This window comes from Rattus norvegicus, chromosome X, assembly GCF_036323735.1.
Source record: "Rattus norvegicus strain BN/NHsdMcwi chromosome X, GRCr8, whole genome shotgun sequence".
Lineage (NCBI taxonomy): Eukaryota > Metazoa > Chordata > Mammalia > Rodentia > Muridae > Rattus > Rattus norvegicus.
In genome coordinates this window covers 63,707,812-63,727,758 of record NC_086039.1, presented here as the reverse complement: position 1 = coordinate 63,727,758, position 19,947 = coordinate 63,707,812, and the positions used below count along the sequence as shown (strand labels likewise).

At 41.7% G+C, this 19,947-nt stretch overlaps 1 protein-coding gene across 1 annotated transcript; it reads right to left on the bottom strand.

Moving 5' to 3' along the window:
* Positions 1–11,405: 11,405 nt before the first annotated feature.
* Positions 11,406–17,378, bottom strand: Zxdb (zinc finger, X-linked, duplicated B). Its single transcript, NM_001419557.1, has one exon. It carries the CDS (start codon positions 16,963–16,965, stop codon positions 14,272–14,274), a length of 2,694 nt encoding a protein of 897 aa, NP_001406486.1. The 5' UTR covers positions 16,966–17,378; the 3' UTR covers positions 11,406–14,271.
* Positions 17,379–19,947: the final 2,569 nt, after the last annotated feature.

Sequence of the window (19,947 nt, the reverse complement as noted above, 5' to 3'; positions counted from 1 at the left end):
ATTTTACAACTACCTGGGAAGGGATTAGAGAGAAGGCTCAGTTAAGAGCATTTACCACTCTTACAGAGGACCTGAGTTTGGTTCCCAGCACCAGGTGGGTGGCTCACACTTCCTGTAATGCTAGTTCCAGAGCACTTGATGCTTTTTTCTAGCCTATTATGGATGGTCAGGCATGTGCAAATAGTTATGTTTATGTTCACATACACACAGAGACACACACACATAATTTTATAATCTTCTAAAAATACCTAGGGCATATACCTCCTAATCTGTCTAGCTCCCACCACATAGAAGTAAGATTCCATGAGGCCTCAACCACTCAACCTGTACCTCCCAATCTGCCCAACTTCCTACATGAGAGAGAAGAGAAAGCTAGGCCCTAACTACTGCATCCAGACTTCCTTTGTTGCTCCAGTCCCAGGGATTACCAATAAGGGATGGTGCACCCTGAGTATCCTGCCCTTGCTTCCATATTTTCTCCAGCTCCTGGTGCTGACTGGCAAGCCCTACCCAGACAATCATCCCCAGGCCCATATTCTCATTCAATCAATTAACTCCAGATGCATAAATCTTGTCCCCAAAAGAGAAAAATCTACATAAAAATCCAAGACATGTCTCCCCCCAAAATTACTAGTTCCATAATAATGGAACCCAATGAGAATGGCCTTGAAGATCTTCCAAACAAAAATTTCAAAACACTGTCTAAACTGGTTTCACAAAATTCAAAGATTAAAAAAAGAGAAATGAATGAAATAAGGAAGCTAATACATGATATGAAAATATAATTAAATAAGGCACAGGATTATTGAAGAAAAACTAAACTGAAATGATGCAAAAATTGAAAAAAAAACAAATAAAACCCTCTATACAAGACCTTACCAATAGAACAGATCATGAGGAAATCGGGGCTGGAAGACAATATAGAGAAATTGTACAACTTTAAAATTCAGTGATATGTACATATCACTGAACAGAAGAACCATGAACAGAAGAAAGGAAACCACTTGAGTACCATGAAAAGACTTAACTTTCAGAGTACAGGCATGGAAAAGGAGAAGAATTATTGCATCAAAGGCACAGATTCCATTTTCAGAAAAATTGCATGATAAAACTGTTTACATAGTTGCCCTCCTGGTGCCTCCAGTACTCCAAACAGATATGACAAGAAACTCTTCATGGCACATCAAATTAAAACATTAAAAGTAGAAGAAAGAAAGAATATTAAAAACTGCAAGAAAAACTCAAATCACTTATAAAGGTGAAATAACACCTGGTTGATTATCTGACAGAAATTTCAAAACTCAAAAGGGCAAGGAAAGAAGTGTTTCAAGTTCTCAAAGAACATTACTCTCAACCAAGAATATTATATCCAGCAAAACTATTAAAATTAATAGAGAAATAAAATTTCCCACAAGAAAAAATGAAAAGCATTTATGACCACTAAGCCAATTCTATGGAGTATACTGAAAGTACTATTTGAGTCAAAATAGAATAAACACAACCAAGAGAAAAATAAACAAAAGAGGTCAAAGAATCACCACAAAATCAACAAAATGACAAGAACACACATCCCTCAATAATAATTCTATGTACTGAGACTTTTGCTTTCTTTCTTTTTTTTAAATACAAAAACATTATGGGAATATGTTTCCGTTTTAATCCTAGGTCTGGAGAAATGGGGCTGCTTCACAGCAGGAGACTACAATTTGCCTCATGCTCTAGCAGGGGCATGATTTTCCAGCTGCAGATAGTTTCTAGAGGTGTGTGACGTTTGGAATTCTGGGGACTTTTTAGAGGATATGTAAATACTAGAGTCCCGATAGAAGGGGCTGATTGCATGTTTGTGACTGGTTGCTGTTCGTTGCTGTTTGATGCAGTTTGTGAAGTAGTTGTGTGCAAAGAGATGAAAAGAAGAAATCAGATATCCTTACAGCAAAAATCAAGCTTGCCCCAAGGAACTCAACCCTCCTAATCAAGAGGACATAGTCTAGTGATACCATTGCCCCCTTTCCTAGCCCCATTCTGGGATTTCTTCTTCTCTTCCCTCTACCCTTCTTTCTCTCCCACCCAGTGTCCAGATGGTAGAAGTGAAGGGTGGAGAAGGGCGGAAGAAAATGGACCCACAGAGTAGCCAAAGAGAGCTACAATTCTGAATAGTACTGGACGTAATTCCCCGATAAAGAGAGCTACAATTCTGAATAGTACTGGACGTTATTCCCCGATAAAGAGAGCTACAATTCTGAGTAGTACTGGACTTCATTCCCCGATAAAGACACAGACCAGAAGACTTGACTAGAAAACATGAACTATCTTTTCTCTGTCTCCAACAAATACACTTTACCAACAAATACATAACCTTAGCATGAAAGGATGAAAAGAGATCCAAGCAAATGAATGTAAAATACAAACGTCTAGCGATTCTAATAGTTGACAAAACAGACTTCAAACTTAAATTAGTCAAAAGGGACAAGGAAGATCTCTTCATACTCATTAGAGAAACAATCCACCAAGAAGCTGTTACAAATATATACAAATACACACACACAAATATATATATACATATATATACACAACACACATATATACAACATATATTTGTGTGTGTATGTATGTGTATATGTATGTATATATATATATATATATATATGCACCAAAACAGGTGTAATTAATTTCATAAAAGAATCCTTAGTATATGTAAAACCACAGATAATTTCAATATGGGACCTATGTATGACTTCAATACTAAATCTCACCAATGGACAAGTTAACTGGCAAAAAATAAAGGGACACACTAGAGTTGAATGATACCATAAATCAATATGGACCCAACATATCTACAGAACATTCTAATAAAACAAGAAAGAATACATATTTTCTCAGAAGTCTATGGAACTTTCTCTAAAACTAAACATACATCAAAGTAAGTCTCAACAAATACAGGAAAACTGAGCTAACGCTCTGCATTCTATCTGACCCTATGGAATAAAGCTAGATATCAACAGCAATAATAGGAACTACAGAGAGTACACAAAGATATAGGAACTACATAATATGCTGCCAAACGAGAAGTGGACTAAGGGAAAAATGAAGAAAAAATTTAAATTCCTGGAAATGTATGAAAACGAAAGCATAACATACGCAAATCTGTGGAGTACAATGATAGCACTTCTAAAAGAATATTTATAGTACAGTATCTACTTGGAAAAACATTACGGACCTCAAATTAACAACTTAATGATGCAATGGAAGGCTTGGAAAAACAAGAATGACAACAAAGTAGTTATGAAAAGAAACCAAAATCAGGGTTGAAATTAATCAAATATATATATGAAAAACAACAGAAAGAATTAAGAAACAGAGTTCTTTAACAAGATGGACTTGACTAAAAAACCTTTAGCCAAATTAACTAAAAGAAAATATGACACAAATCAATAAAATCAGAACTGAAAAGCAAGATTTTACAACAGACACTGAGAGAATTCATAGAATCATAAGGACATACTTTAAAATTTTGTATTCCATCCATAGACTCATGGCTCCAGCTGCATATGTAGCAGAGGATGGCCTATTAGGCACCAATGGGAGGGGAAGCCCTTGGTCCTGCCAAGGCTGGACCCCTGGTGTAGGGGAATGTCAGGGCAGGGAAGCAGGAAGGGGTGGGTTGGTGGGTGGGGGAACACCCTCATAGAAGCAAGGGGAGAGGGGATTTGTGGAAGGGAAAATGGGAATTTTATTTACATTTGATATGTAAATAAAAATCCAATAAAAAAGAAAATAACAATAGAAAAAATTAAAGTTATGCCAAAGAATCAAAATAAATTTTGTATTCCACTAGACCAGAAGATATAAAAGAAATAGTTGAATTTCTACATGCATATATCCTATCAAACTTATCATCTACAAATGGTTGGGATGCAGGAAAAGGTCAGCCCTGCTGTTTCAAAGTTGCTGGATCTCCATGATACAGGGCAACAACAGGATAACTGGAGGGAGTTCCAATGAGGATCCAATATTGATGGTGTCATAGAAGACAAAGATATTGAACCAGACCCCTGACTCATTGCAATGAACATGTAAATGAAGATGTGTAGACAGAGATATACTGTGGGACACACTGTGACACACTGCAGCTTCCAGGATGAGATGTTTCCTAGGTTTTGTTATTGTTGTTATTTGTGTGTGTGTGTGTGTGTGTGTGTGTGTGTGTGTGTGTGTGTGTGTGTATGTGTGTGTGTGTGTGTGTGTTCTATTTTTGGAGAGAGGTTGCAAGGATGAACAGTGGATATTGGAAGAGAGAGAGAGAGAGAGACAGACAGACAGAGAGAGAGAGAATGAGAATGAATGTGTTCATTTACTCCACATCTATTCATAATAGTGCTTGAATTCAATCTTAGCTATAGCAATAAGTATCAAGAGATAAAGAGGATACAAATAGGAAAGAAAATATCAAAGCAATCCCGTTTGCAGATGATGATTCTATAAGAAAAAGACCAGGAAATTTCTACAGCTGATAAATACTTTCACCAAAGTACTATGTTACAAAATCAATAGCCTTCCTATATAAAAATGACAAATATTCTGAAACAGGAATCAAGAAAATAATACCTTTTATAGCCTCAAGCAAAACATACTAAAGTAAAATAAAATATTTTTAAATAACTCTAAGCAAGTGAAAAGTTGTATAAAAAATTAAGAAACTGAAGAAGACATCTGAAGGTGGATGGCCTCTCATGCTCAGGAATGCATAGGATTAATTTTGTAAAAGTGGACATCCTACTAAAAGCAATCTACAATCCCCATCAAAAGTCTAAACGGTTTTTCACAGAAATATACAAGTAAACTCAATTCATGCGGGAATGTAAAAGACCTAGGATAATTGAAACAATAAAGCCCCATTGGGACCATCAGCATCCTCAATTTCAGTCCTACCGCAGAGCTATAGTAAAACCCGGATAGCACCAGCAAACAAATGCACTCATAAATAGAACAGAATGAGGACTTAATCAGAAGTATATGCTCTGACAGTCACCTGAATTTTGAGAAAGAGCACAATGATATGCGTTGGAGAAGATACAGCATCTTTAAAAAATAGTACTGGTCAAACTGGATAAGCTACATGTAGAATGAAACTAGATCCTTATCTAATACCCTTCCCAAACTCAAGTTCAAATAAATCAAGTATGTCATCATAAGATATGATAACCTGAGTCTGAGAGGGGAGAAAGTAGGGCACTAATTGAACAGGATCAATGGAGTACGTGCATTAAGAGTGTCCTTGACAAATGAGCTAGCACAAAACTAAGAGTCTGGATGGCAAACAACAGTATCATTCCAAACAAGTGGTCCACATATGGGGGGGAGGGCTTTACATGTCATACACTTGTCAGAAAGGTGTTGTCTATAATATATAAATTTTAAAAAACCTAGGGGAAAAACTGAACACCAAGAAAACAACCCAATTAAAATCTGGCACATGAAACTAAGCAGAATTTTCAAAAGAAGAGATACAAATAGCTGAGAGGTGTGTATTTTTAAATGTTGAGCATCCCTAGCATATAAAAAATGAAGATTTAAACTACTTTGAGATTTTTGTCTTACTCTTTTCAAAATGGCTAAGAATAAAAAAAAATGACAATCAATGTGGAGAAAGGGGAAAACTTATTCACTACCAGTGGAAGTAGAGTCTGGTGTAGTCACTACAGAAAGCGATGGAGAATTCTAAAAGCTAGACTAGAGCCAGGCATGATAACATACGCCTTTAATCCCAGCACTTAGGAGGAAGGGACATATGGATCTATGAGTCTGAGGCCAGCTTGGTCTACTCATAGTTAGTACCACAACAGCCAAGGGTATATAATGAGACCCTATCTAAAAACAAGATAGCTAGACCTAGAATTCCTATATAATCCGGGACTATACACACTCCCAGGCATATTCTCAGATGACTCTATATCCTACTATGGATGAGTGCACCTGAATGCTTATTGCTACATTATTCACAATAGCAAGAAAATGGAAACAGCCTCGAAGTCCTTCAACAATATATTGATGAAAACAAGATTCATACACACCAATGAATTATACTCAGCTTTAAAAAGTGAATCATGAAAATATGCAGGACAATGGATAAAACTACAAAATATATTATGCAGGCTACCAAGACTCAAATAAAAATCATATATTCTTTCTCATTTGCAGATCTTAATTTTTGATGTCTGTATGTATATAATAAATAAGGAGGTGTGAGAGTAAGTATAGGTGGCAGGGACTGGGGAAGGAGGGAAAATATGAAGGTATTAAGATACACATTAGAGAATGGGAATCAGGAGAAAAAAGGGAAGAAAAAACAAAACAAATTTTGTTTGGAAATTGCTATAAGGAAAGCTAATATCTATGTGCTAATAAAGTAATTGCTGAAGTCTGTTATAAAATACTGTCCTCCAGATTATAATGCAGTACTTTATAAGACATTAAGGTTTTATTGGGGGTTTGTTTTGTTTTACCCTTAAGCATAAAAAACTACTGTTTTTTTTAAATAGAGCTTTAAACAGAGAGGAGAATTAGAATACCACATTTTTATATGCGGCAGTCTGAGGGATGTAAGTAACAACCAGATTGGTGTAGTTAATAAAACAAGACCTTAAAGCACAATTTTATATTTTAGTTTTTGCAGTTACAGCAAGAGTTGTTTACATAGTTTTCAATTTTCTGGTAGCTACATTAGGACAAGTAAAAGGATACAGGCAAATGGATAGAAGTAGAAAGAGATCATCGTGAGGGAGGTCACCCAGACTCACAAAGGCAAACATGGTATGTCCTCACTTATAAGTAGATATTGGCTATAAACTAAAGGATAACCATGCTATAGTTCATGGAGCTAGAGAAGCTAAGTAACGAAGAGGGCTCAAGGGGGATGCATAAATCTCCCTGGGAAGGAGAAATAAATATCACAGGTGTGCTGGGAGAGCATTGCGATGGGAAAAGGAAGGATTAGGTGGGGACGAAATGGAGGGAGTACTGGGAGACATAACTAGAATTGGTGGAGGGCATCTCAGGTATGCACCTAGTGCAAAGGAAACCCCCAGTAATCCATGAGGTTAACTCTAGCTAAGACTCTTTGTAATGTGGGATATGAAACCTGAACCGGTTATCTCCTTTAACCAGGGAAGACTTCTGGTGAAGGGACTGGGACACCAACCAAGCCGCAAAACCCCTGACTACAATTTGTCCTGCCTACAAGATGTGCTGGGATAAAAGTGGCACAGAGGATAAAAGTGGCACAGAAATTGTGGGACTGGCCAAGCAATGACTGGTCCAGAGATGAGCCCACCCCTGACACTGCCTAGAGAGCCAGGTTCGAGAGGCTGGATAGCCCAGAGACCAACGTAGAATCAAACATGACTGGGGTAAAAACTCAACGAAATTATTCTAATATTATGCTATACTCACAGATTGATGATTAGCCCAGTTGTCATCAGAGAGGCTTCATGCAACAACTGGTGGAAACACATGCTGAGATCCACAGTCAAACATAATATGAAACTTGGGAACCCTGCAGAAGAGTGGAAGGAAGGGCTGTAGGAGCCAGGGAGTCAAGGACACCAGAAGAACATGACCCACAGAATCACCTAAGCAGGGCTAATAGGGTCTCACAGAGACTGAAGCAAAAAACAGGGAGCTTGCACGGGTCTGCCCTAGGCCCTCTGCCTTTATGTTATGGTTGTGTAGCTTGGTCTTCTTGTGAGACTTCTAACAGTGGGAGCAGGGACTATCTCTGACTCTTTGGCCTGTCTGAGAGGTCCATTTCTGTAGAGAGAATTGCTTATGTACTGTGTGGAAACATCACCTATCAATAAAAAGCCTATAGGCAGTGAGCAGGATTAGAAAGGGGAATATACGGCAGAGAGGGGATTCTGAGAAATAGTCAGGCATGAAAGATTTGCCCTAAACACTAAAGGAGATGATCACATTAAACTAAAGAGAGGTAACTAACCATGTGGCAGGACTTAGAATAGAATAAGTGGGTGATTAAGCCTGAGCCAGTCACAGAACAAGCCAAAACTTTTGGTCTAGGTGTTTATTCATCAAATATTAAGTCTCAGAGTTGTCATTTCTGGGAACAAAGAGGCCAGGTGGAAAAGCTCATGACTATACTTTTCCTCCTATTGAGTTGCCTCATTCAGCCTTAATATGAGGGGAGGTACCTACCACAATCTGATATTCATGGGGGGCCGGTTCTTTCTGAAGACAACCAGAGAAGGAATGGATGGTGGAGGGGAGGCAAGTGAAAGGACTGGGAAGAGAGAAAGGAGGGAAAACTGTGGTCAGGATGTAATATATGAAAGAAGAATAAGTAAAAGAATGTTTTTATACAGAAAGTAAAAACGTCTTAGTGTCTTGGTACATATCTATAATCTCAGAACGCAAGAGGTTAAAACAAATTTGAAACTAACCTGGGTTATATGGCAATCTCCTATTACAAAAATTTAAGCAAATAAACCAAAATTTAATAGCAAAAGAAACTAGAAAATTAATTCTAGTATTTTCAACAAATATATTCAAAATAATCTTCATGCAATCACAACTAAAATATGTAACTTTAATTATTTCAAACCTTATTTTTAATGATGCTTCTTAAACATTTTAACCTTCCCTGTAGCCCCCCACCCACCAGAGGAAGTAGAGAAGAAAGAATATGGGGAAAGTAGACCTGTTTAGAAAGGTGCTTTGGAGCAACTTCACTCTGTGTCTTCTGGAAGTCAGCAGTTCAGTTCACAGGTCAGCAGCAGCAGCCCAATCCATTCTCAAACAGTTCACTGATACACCAGCAGTCCAATTCGGTAGAGTCGGGATGGCATACAGGAATCAGTAGCTGTGGCACTACCAAGCAGAGACAGCTAGGCCTCTCTCAGCAAACTGAAGATCAATGAAGACTTGAGACTCACAAGCCTTGCACAGTTAGCTCTATAAACAAGCCTAGCTCAGCCCATCACCAAGCACAACATATTCTCCACGGGTCTTGTCTCAGCACAGGTATTGCCTCAGCATATACACCTGTCTCCCCTGGCATCACTCTGACAATCATCCCTAATAGGCAGAAGTGGCAAGAAACTGCAGCTCACCACCAGAATTTTTTTTTTGGTTCTGTCTCTCTATGGAGTCCTGACAAATGCAGCTCAACTACACAATGTATGGCAAACCGATACATGTGTGTTGCTAGCAAAGAATCCTTATCACATGTCCTTCCATATGCTTGCTCTCTCCTGTGTCTCATTCAGTGAAATGGTCCTTTAGGAGTCTGCCTTAGCCTTTTACCTGTGTCCATTTTAACAAAACGTCCCTTTACATGTCTGCCCCAGCAAAACAACATCCAACTGACTTTCCAAAGAACCCTTCAGTTTCCACTTCAAAAATATGTAAGTGTTTATACTACACATTTAAATCCTGGTTTTTAGTTTACATTCATAATACATCTCAATTTAGATATCAAATTTTCCATGACTAAATTTAAAAAAATTATAAAAAGAAAAAAAATGAACTAAACAATATATTTCCTATGGCCATCATGAAATGCATTCCTATCATTGGTCAAAACAGAAAACCAATATTTTATATTGTCCAAGTTTTAAAATTAAAACTTAAACATATTGAGAATTTTAACTCTTACTCTTATTAACCTCAATTCAAGTGCTTATATAGTCCTTAAGTCAAATCACTACCATACTAGTTGGTGGCAGATCAGATCTTTCAAAACAATATGAAAATACCTCTTGTACTTCAAGGGGATATAACAATAACTGTGTAGGTAGTTCAGAGAATGCAAGAGGGAACAAAGAAAGAGGAAGTGGTCTTCTACTGTTATATAGAATCTGAATAAACCACAATATTGACAGCTTATAAATAATTGTGTCATCACTTGTCATTTAATTAAATGCACCAAACTTATATGGTCATTCTCCAATTCCTCTCTTTTGATTACAATTCCCAAGTACACCCAAGTTACCATTCCCAGTTCCTCTTGTCAGTCTTTCTATAACATCTATATCTTGCTAAAATATTAATAATATCCTCTCTCCATATGCCAGTGAAATCTCAAATGATATCTCTAATATATTTGCCTTCTCTTTCAAACTCAGTGATACCACTCCTGGCTTCATACTTCATTGTAATGGCTATAAAAATGTTCTGTTTTTCTATTTGAGTTTTTCCATGTACACCTGTACAGGCCTATCAAAAATAACTTTTTATTAATTTCATTGACTTCTCTATTAAAACATTTACTGGCTGTTGTATGTATTCAGAACAAAATTCACACCATTTTGCCTTTTTTCACCTTTCCATTATTTTGATAGAAAATTAAACTTATTTTTACTCTTTAACTATATAATACATTAATTTCCTATCTCCTGTCAAGTGTGTTTTACTCAAAGGTCAAGGTAACACATATATCAGTCTGTTCAAAGAAGCTTCAGTATGTTATAATTTGTACCCATACCTGATTCCTTAATAGGAACATAAAGACAAAGTTATCATAGTCTATTCAGGATTCATGCTTACTGCTCAAGTAGGTTTTTTTTTTTAAATTATATTGACTGGTAAACAACAGACCTGCAAAAGTACATCTATATAAAAAATACAGACATATCTGCACATATCCTTTTGTAACACACACACACACTCATTATTTTTGTGGTGGTAAAAATCAAATTCTTCATGCTGACTAGGCAAATTTTCTACCACTGCACCATATCGTCAACTAAAGGCCAACATACTTTTACTTCATAATCAATATGATCAATACAGCCCTTAGAAACGTACTTCCTCTTAAGCTATTTTGTTATGAAATAACCAATAATTAAAGAGACTCAGAATAATAAGATTGAAACCTGCAGCATTAAAAGGAGTCATCAGGAGAGATGGTTCAGCGATTAAGAGCACTGACTGCTCTTGCTGGGGACCCAGGTTCAATTCCTAGCACCCACATGGCAGCTCATAACTATCTCTAACTCCAGTTCCAGGGGACCTGACACCCTCACATAGACATACATACAAACAAAACACCAATGCACATAAAAATAAATGAATTTGTTTAAAAAGATAAATGGTTAGTGCCTTGTGGCTAACAACTTTATATCACCAATAACAGAAATTAACATTGTTACCTTAAAAATACAAAGTGGTTCTTTAACATTTTACTATAAAACATGCTAAAATAGAAATAATTTGAAAAACTTAGTTCAATAAAACTTTATGAGGACATGCACAAATAAAATCTGCTATCTTTAAGAAAAGTAGCATTTGTTCACTGAAATTTCTTGGAGTAACTAGGGAAAATATAGTTTGTGCTTCTATTGGATAGAAATTACTTTAAGAAATTAAAGAAATAAGACCACAGCATTAATTTATTTTCATGTTTATAAATTTACTTTATTTTCATGACTTGTGTATTTAGCTCATCCTTGACAGAGTTATTTGCCAAACACACACAAAAAATAGTGGTCTATTTAGGAACTTTCAAATGAATAACACTTTTGAAATATATCTTATGAATACAAATAGTTTCAACACAAACATGGAAAACTGTCAAATGAGTAGACAAAATAAAATTCTAAGCATTTCTCTGATTTATAAAAGTATGTCTACTTTTCATTTTCACTAAATGAGTACAACCATTTTTAAAATATTTGCGAGTATCTGTGGGTGTGTATAAATACCAACGTACACACAACAAAGAAACATTTCATAGTGGCAAATTTTTAGTGCATTTCCAAAGTTTGTCATCCATAGACATCTACATGCAAATACTACTGGACTAGAACACTAGAACAAATAAGAAAGTATTAGCAGAACTCCCTGGTAAAGACTTTTTAAATAGAAAGAATGAAACACAAATTTACTTCTCATTTGAACAGCATAAAAAATAATCTCATTTATGCCTTGAATCATATTTACACACAGTATTATTTAAGCTCAGAAAATAGCTTCTTACTGTACACACAGAGCTATTGTATACACTCAGTAAATGCTTGCACTGGAAGAAAATGTGTCATGAGAAAAAATGTTGAAAGGATAGTCACAGAAAAAATATCTATCCATTAAACAAACAGAAAATGAAAGGTATACCACGACTGGAATGCATAGGCAAGGAATTGGGTTGTAAAAATAGTAAGCAGAAGCTAACAGAAACCAATTAAGTTGGAACAAAGCAACCAGTTATGAAAGAGAATGAATCTTAAAAGTTGCAGACAGGAGAGGTGAAAAAAATCTCTTCTTCTTTTGTGAAGCTATATATAGAATTGTCAGTCATACTCAAAACCAGCTGGAATGTGAGTTGGCTAAACTATAATATGAAACATGCGCAGACTTGGCTAAAACTACTTTACATGGTTGCTCTGAACAAAAATAAAAGATGTATGAAAACATTCCTTAAACTAAAAATGCTATACTCTCTGTACAAGAGTTTATACACTATTGAATTGACATTCAATCTTGCAATTTCTTTCACTTCTGGAAAACTATAAACACTGCTCTCTTCAGATCACGAAGGATATCATCACCCTCTGCTCCTTTATCAGATTTTGAAAGAGTGAAAGGCTCCACAGTCACAGAGAAGCCTGATGTTAGAAACAGAACGAGGATGCTGACAGACTGATCAAATGGAGAGCTATGTAAGCACATGAGCAGTGTTTCCACTTCTGGTTTTTTCTAACAATGATTTAAGAGAAAAATTATTCAGGGTAAGAAAAAAAGAGACCCTTTTCTGTTTCACCACAAACCTCACAACACTTTTATTGACTGAATACCAATATGGCTGAATTATCCTTATTTGCCCCTAGCAACAAGAAAACTGAATATGTAAAAGATGCATATGAAGTCATTAAAATGTGCTGAAATCTATACTTTTATGTATGTGTTGAAAACTGAGAAGAAAAGTCTAAGGAATGTTAGTCATGTGCATACACATTCATCAGTAAACAGGAAACTGAGGTTTTGTGAGATGAGTATGTTCAAGACAACCTCCCCAACACCAGAGCACAAACTGGACCCTGAGTCTCCTTCATGTCAAAGTCGTGGATGGCAATTCTACAATACAGCCTCCCTAACACCAGCAAAAGATGTCAGAAATGTCAATAAGAACATCAGCAAATCCAGTTCTCTTTGCTGTTTTGTCTTGTGACCTTTAACATCATTTAAGAAAATATTCTGGCACTGAATAATATTTATACTGAACTTTTTGAAGTGTTTTAAACATTTCTTCCTCCCCTAAGTGTTAAGAGAGTACAAGAACAATTGGATATAGCAGAAGAAAAAGTAATCACAAACAAATGTTCAGACCAGGAAAGACTTAGTATCCAAAAATAGAAAGGCAAACACTTAAAGTTAATAAAAGAAGATGGGGCACTCTAGAAAACATGAATGCAAAAGTAATATTTTAGCTTGACCAAGACATTAACTACTAAATTGAGGAAATCAAGTGAATACACAATCAGCAAGATTTTGACTGGATGTAGTAGATTCTACACAGAAGAATTATATTCAATGAATACATTCTTAAGTAAAACAGGGAAATGGAACATACACATTAAAATATACTTCAGGATCTTAAGAAATACTAAACCAGGTAGCATATATGTAACAATATGAAGTTTAAAACATGAAATTTAACTGATGTAAAGAAATTAAGAAACTTTTCTAAAGGGCTCAAATGAAGTCTAAAGATCTATACTAAATATTTATGAATAAACTGCTATCTGGTGCACCTTCAAAAATAATACTAAAGGGGAAGAGAATAAAGACAACTAAAATAACTTGTGGATTCAAATTGATGAAGGCAAGTGCAAAGTATATATTCATTATTATATAATTTAATTTTCTTTATATACAAAACAAGAGCATACCACAGTTTGGGGTGCCCCAAGGATTTTGAAGAAAAAAACAAAAATAACAAAATAATACAAATTCTAGACAGCTAAAAAGACAACAGAAGCAATCTAACCTAAACAACCTCCTGTATGAGTAAAAAGAAAAAAATTAAGGCTCAGCTAGGTTAAGAGACTTGCTCAGTCAGAGAACTCCTCAGTTCAGACTCAAGATGAGACCTGAAATCCCTAAATCGATAGTCCACAGATGCGTTCCTTCGCAAGGCAGCAAGAAAGAACTGCAGGCAGGCCACTCAAGCAAGCACTCCTTCCAGAACATTCTCACATTTGAGTGTGATTAAAAAAAAAAAAAGTTGAGCCACGAGGCAGGCAGGGAACAGGCAGAGTCGGTTCATACCAAAAACGGGGTGCCAGTCACCGTGATAAGATCTGTCTCTTTCTGAGAACCATGGCTTCCTGTCGTATGGGAGAATCCGAACTGGGTTTCTTCCTCGTGCCCAAAGAAGTCAGATTCGGGGTGCATGCTCCAATCGGCTTTGGCTGGGGTCAGTAGCTCGGAGACACTGTTTTCACAGAGGGTGCTGGAGGGAGTCAGAGCTTCCGTGTCCACGGTCAACTTATTGCTGGGTGTCAAAGCCTGGGGCTCCAGGCTTGAGTTTTTCAGAGCCAAGGAGCCAAAGAGCCCCACATTCCCAGCAGAGACATCGTCCATGTCCAAGGGGCTGTGCTGATAGCCAGCCACCGAGGAGGAGGTGGTTCCGAAGAAGAGAGAGGTATCCAGACTCTGGGGAAGGTCACTGGGGGGCCCCCTCAAGGCCCGAGGGTCCACCGCTTGCCCCAAGGAATGGTTGCTGTTGCTATTTTCGGCAGGGAGACCTCCTGCGAGGGTCGAGTTCACAGAGGCCACATCAATGGTCAAGATGCCAGAGTTGACCAGGGCCGTGTCCAGCACCGCAGCAGAGCTGTGGCCAGGCACATCGGAGAACAGAGACACTAGCTCGGCACCACTGAGATCGTTCGGCCCCTGGCTGGTGAGTTCACTGCTGGGGGTGAGAGAGTTGGCAGCTTCTAGCTGGGCCAAGAGGTCCTGGCTGAGGTTGTGCCTTTTGGTCATGTGGGTCTTCATGCTGTGCTTGGACGTGAAGAGCTTGTTACAGGTGGGCACCGGGCAGCGGCTTTTCCAAGCACCCACGTCCTGCAAGTGCTTCTTGGAGTGGATGTAGAGGCTGCTGCGAGCAGAGAACCTGGCACAGCAGCCTTCCACGGGGCACACGAAAGGCTTCGTGCCCAGGTGGGTTATGCTGTGGCCTTTCAGGTGCTCGGCCCTGGTGAAGGACTTCCCACAGCCCTCCACGGGACAGGTGAACCTGCGGTCGTCTTCGTGCTTCCTCTTGTGCCTTAAGAGTTTGGACATGCTGGTGAAGTTCCAGCCACAGCCATCAAAGTCGCAGAGGAAAGGCCTCTCCCCAGTGTGGCTCCGCAGGTGGATCTTGAGCCTGCAAGCCTTGTCATACTGCTTGCTGCAGCCCGGGAAAGAGCAGGCAAAGAGTTCCTGCTCCCTGAAATGGGCGCGGTTGTGAGAAAACAGGGCACTCACAGTAATGAACGTCTTCTTGCAGCCAGAAAACGCACACTGGTAAGGCCTCTCGGGCTCGAAGTGGCTGCGCTGGTGGGTGCTGAGCTTGGCCTGCGTGGGGAAGCTCTCCTCACACACCTCGCATTTGAAGGAGTTCTCCTGCTCGTGCCCCTTCATGTGCGCCTTGAGGTTGTACACGGTGGTGAAGCTCTTGCCACAGCCCTCCACCGGGCAGCCAAATGGCCGCAGTTTGTCGTGCGACTGCAGGTGTCTCTTGAGCTTGTAAGACGTGGTGAAGGTCCAGCCGCAGCCGCTCAGGGGGCACTTGAAGGGCCGCTGGCCCTGGCTACTGCTGTGCGTCAGCAGGTGCACCTTCAGCTGGTGCTTCTTGGCGAAGGTCTGTCCGCACTGCGCCTCGGGGCACAGGTACAGCACCACGCCCGGGCCCGGGACCACAGGCCCGCGGGGGCTCTGGGCGGCGGCCGGGGCCTCGGCCTCCTCCTCCGGAGGCGCCGGGCCGGCCGCGGGTTCCGCCGGCTCCGCCAGCAGGAGGTCCGGTGGCAGCTCGGGACAGTCGCCCAGCTGCGCCGAGGAGGCGGCGGCGGTGGCGGCGGCGGGCGGAAACCCGGCGGCCTGCGGGGCGATCAGTGCCCCTGGCTGCGGCTGCGGCTGCGGCTGCGGGAACGGCGCGACCCCCGGCTCCCAGGCGGGCAGCGGGGGCGTGGTCAGGGTGAAGACGCCGTTCTCAAAGCGCAGCAGCAAGTCCTGGTTGTGGATAGTGATGGTGCCCGCGAAGGCCGCCGCCGCCGCCGCCGCAGGGCCCGGGCCCGCGCCGGGGCCCGGGCCGGCCGCGGGAAGCGGGGACACAGCCGGGACCGCCGACAGGCAGCGGGGGCCCGGCTTGGGCCGGGCCGCTGGGTTCACGCCGCTCTGGCGCCGCTCGGGCCCCGGGCCTGCCTCGGCCTCCTCCCTCCACACGGGCCCTCCGGCCTGCTCCGTGCCCACTGTTTCTACATCGCCACCCACCGGGTCAAGCAGCAACAGGAAGAAGTCGTCGCCGCCGCCGCTGCCGCTGCCGCCGCCGCCGCCACCGCCGCCGCCGCCGCCGCCGCCTCCTCCTCCTCCACCTCCGCCTCCTCCTCCACCACCTCCGCCGCCGCTGCTGCTGCTGCTGCTGCTGCTGCCGCCGCCGCCGCCGCCGCCGCCGCCACCACCGCCGCCGCCGCCAACTCCGCCGCCTCCGCCTCCGCTCCGGTTATCCGGCCTCGGCGCCAACCGGTTGGGGCTCGGGCCCAGGCCCCGGGAGGCCCTCTGGGCCTCTGCGCTCCGCGGCCCCGGCCCGCCATCTTGGGCCCCCCGGAGCAGTAGGAGGCGGCGCGTGGGGGCCTGACAAGCCAGAGCGTCCGGGGCTCGGTGGACCCCGCCGCCACCCGCGGGGCAGCAGCCGCCGCCGCCGCCGCCGCCGCCCTGTGGTGTCCCGCGAGCCGGGAGCAGCCTCGGGATTTCCATCTCGGCGTCAGTGAGGCTCGGCTGGAACCAGAGCCGAGGCGGAGGCGCGACCCCGCCCCCTGCCGCGGGCCCGAACACGTTCCTGAAAGGAAAAAAAAGTGCAATGCGCAGAAACTGGCCCTATCAGATATTAAAACGTATTTAACGCCACAGTGATTTAAATATTCTGGTACCGCGTCTCTGGAACACAAGAGACAGCCCAGAGGCAGAGTCTCAGGCGAGTCAATAACTTCCACAGAGTGTGTTACAAAGTAATCAAGGTCCTCGGAAGTCAAGGAGAATGACAGTTCATCCAGAAGGCTGCTCAGGCACCCAGCCACCTAGCCAATGAAAACAACTCGAATCCCTACCTCACCCTGTGTATCAAATAAACCTATCGCGGCCTCTCCCTGAGATGAGCTTGTTCCCTGGCACTTTGCAGTGTGTTGGAAAGTGTTTACTGCTGGGAGGGGAGGGGGGAGAACACTTCGGACAGGATAAACTTATGTTGCCCGCAAGAAATAATCTACCTTGACCTTACCATTTCTGGTGGAGATGCCCGCTACACACACGCGCGCGCGTACACACACACACACACACACACACACACACACACACACACACACACGCAGCGGGCGTGCACACACAAGCCTGCGAGCTCCCAGTAACTTCTAATACTCAGAATTGGTTACCATGAGGAGCCTGGGTAAAAGTCTTTCACATGCTTAGGATTTTGACCTCCTGCTGCAGGAGTCAAAACAAGAAATGGGGCCAAAACAGATTGGCACCCTCTGGCCTACAGGTGTAAAACCTGGCAGCAGAAACAATTAGTAATGAAATCTGGAAAATCCAGCCTGCTTCCCAGTTCTCCCCAGGTAATGCTATGGAGTTCGCATTCCTACACAATGCAGTTTATATGGAACTGTGCAATTGAAAGCATACTGCAAGCTTCTTAATATGGCTTCCTTCTTCCAGGATGGGTTATGTTCCAGAGCCATCCAAGTTGCTTACTATGGGCAGAAATCCCCGCCATTATTAACAAGCATTTAGGCATGAGTATATAGAACGGTGAGGCTATCGTGCCATTCTGCAGTAAATGGGCAGTGGAGTTCTCAGGGGTATTTTTTGTTGGTGGTGGTAGAGGAGGTTATGATGGTGGTGGTTGTCTCTCTCTTTTTTTTTTTCCTGACATTTCCCCACCCCCTCCACTTTATCATGAACATTTTCGTATCTTAATCGTGGAAGACCCATGTAAAGGCCTGTCTGGAGTATATCTCCAATAATAGAATCGCTGGCCAATCTGTGACTTGTGCATATGTCCAGATTTATAAAACAATGACAATTTGGGCTATTATACTTTATGGGGGGGGGGCTTCTGTCTGAGGCAGGATGTCACTAGGCAGCTCAAGCTGGCCCAACATGTCTTTGGAATCATCTTCAGCACACTTGCAACAGAGAGAAATCCTGTTGCCTCAAGTATAAACTTCAAAATATTTCTTTTCGATCTCCATGTGGTCAACACTCAGGGTACTATTACTACAGTCTCCTGCTTATGAAACTTGGCTTCTGTCTTCTGTACAAGGCACGGTACAAATTGGGCTCCTTTAAGCAGTTTAGGGTCCATTTCCATTTCCGTGGGCGACGGTTTGAGAAGTTATACATCTATATGAAAGCCCCTGTGTGCACACTACAGGCCCCTTGTTGCTTGACTTTAAACTTGCTTTGTAGTGTATCGTGTGAACAGGAAGAGATCTCGGTAATTCTACAGTCACTCGTTAAAAGAAAACGATTGCCCTGCCTAAGGTCTTCCTTCCCTTCTTCTTTTTTTCTTTTAAAGATATATGTACTAAGAAATAGTTTGTGGAGTAAAAGCAAGCTCCAGAGAGAGAAAATAGAGATCTTGAGAAAGGCTGGGCGGGTGATGGCTGTCACCTGTGACCTGAAAGCAGAAAGGAGACTACTGGGGAGAAAGGAAGAAGGGTGAGGGGCAGTAAAGCAGAAGGCCCATGAAGGACAACAGGAATGGGGAGGAACTACAGGAGCAAGTTATGCCTGAAAGACCATCAGTGAATGTAAGGCCTTGCTGATTAATTTAAAAAGGTAAGCACAAACAAAAACGAGAAACACTTTCTGGGGCCAGAGCCAATAAGCGCTGTGGTGTCCGACTTGCCAAGCAAACAAACTCCCATGAAGAAGACAGAATGGAAGGCTGTAGGAGGAAGGAAATGCACACAATTTAGTCTCTGCATGGTCTTCTAAGATCCAAATGTTTTTGGCCTCTCACAACCAGTCTTTAACCTACATGATGTTTGTGTAGGATATCGAGGAACGTTCTCTTCATAGGCATATCAACTTCCCTCGGCTCAAAACGCATTATTCTCAAAGGTCTAGATTTCTCCACTTGGCACATACTCCCATTTGTAGCACAAATCCAGTATCTATTTGTGTGTGTGGGTTTGTGGTTTCTTTCTTTTTTTATATATAGACATATTACTTTCTTTACATTTCAAATCTTATTCCTTTTTCCGGTTTCCTGTCCATAATCCCCAATCCACTCCCACTCCCCACATAAAGGTGTTCCCGCCCATCCACCTCCCCCCCCACACATTCCCATGCACTGGGGGTCCAAACTTGGCCTAACCAACGGCTTCCCCTTCCACTGGTGCCCCAACAAATCTATTCTCTGCTACCTATGCAGTTAGAGCCCTGGGTCAGTCCATGTATAATCTTTGGGTAGTGGTTTAGTCCCTGGAAGCTCTGGTTGGTTGGCATTGTTGTTCATATGGGGTGTCAAGCCCCTTCAAGCTCTTTCAGTCCTTTCTCTGATTCCTCCCACGGGGGTCCCATTCTCAGTTCAGTGGTTTACTGCTGGCATTCACCTCTGTATTTGACATGTTCTGGCTGTGTCTCTCAGGAGATATCTGTATCTGGTCCCTTTCAGCATGTACTTTTTAGCTTCATAAAACTTATCTAGTTTTGATGGCTGTATATATATGGACCACA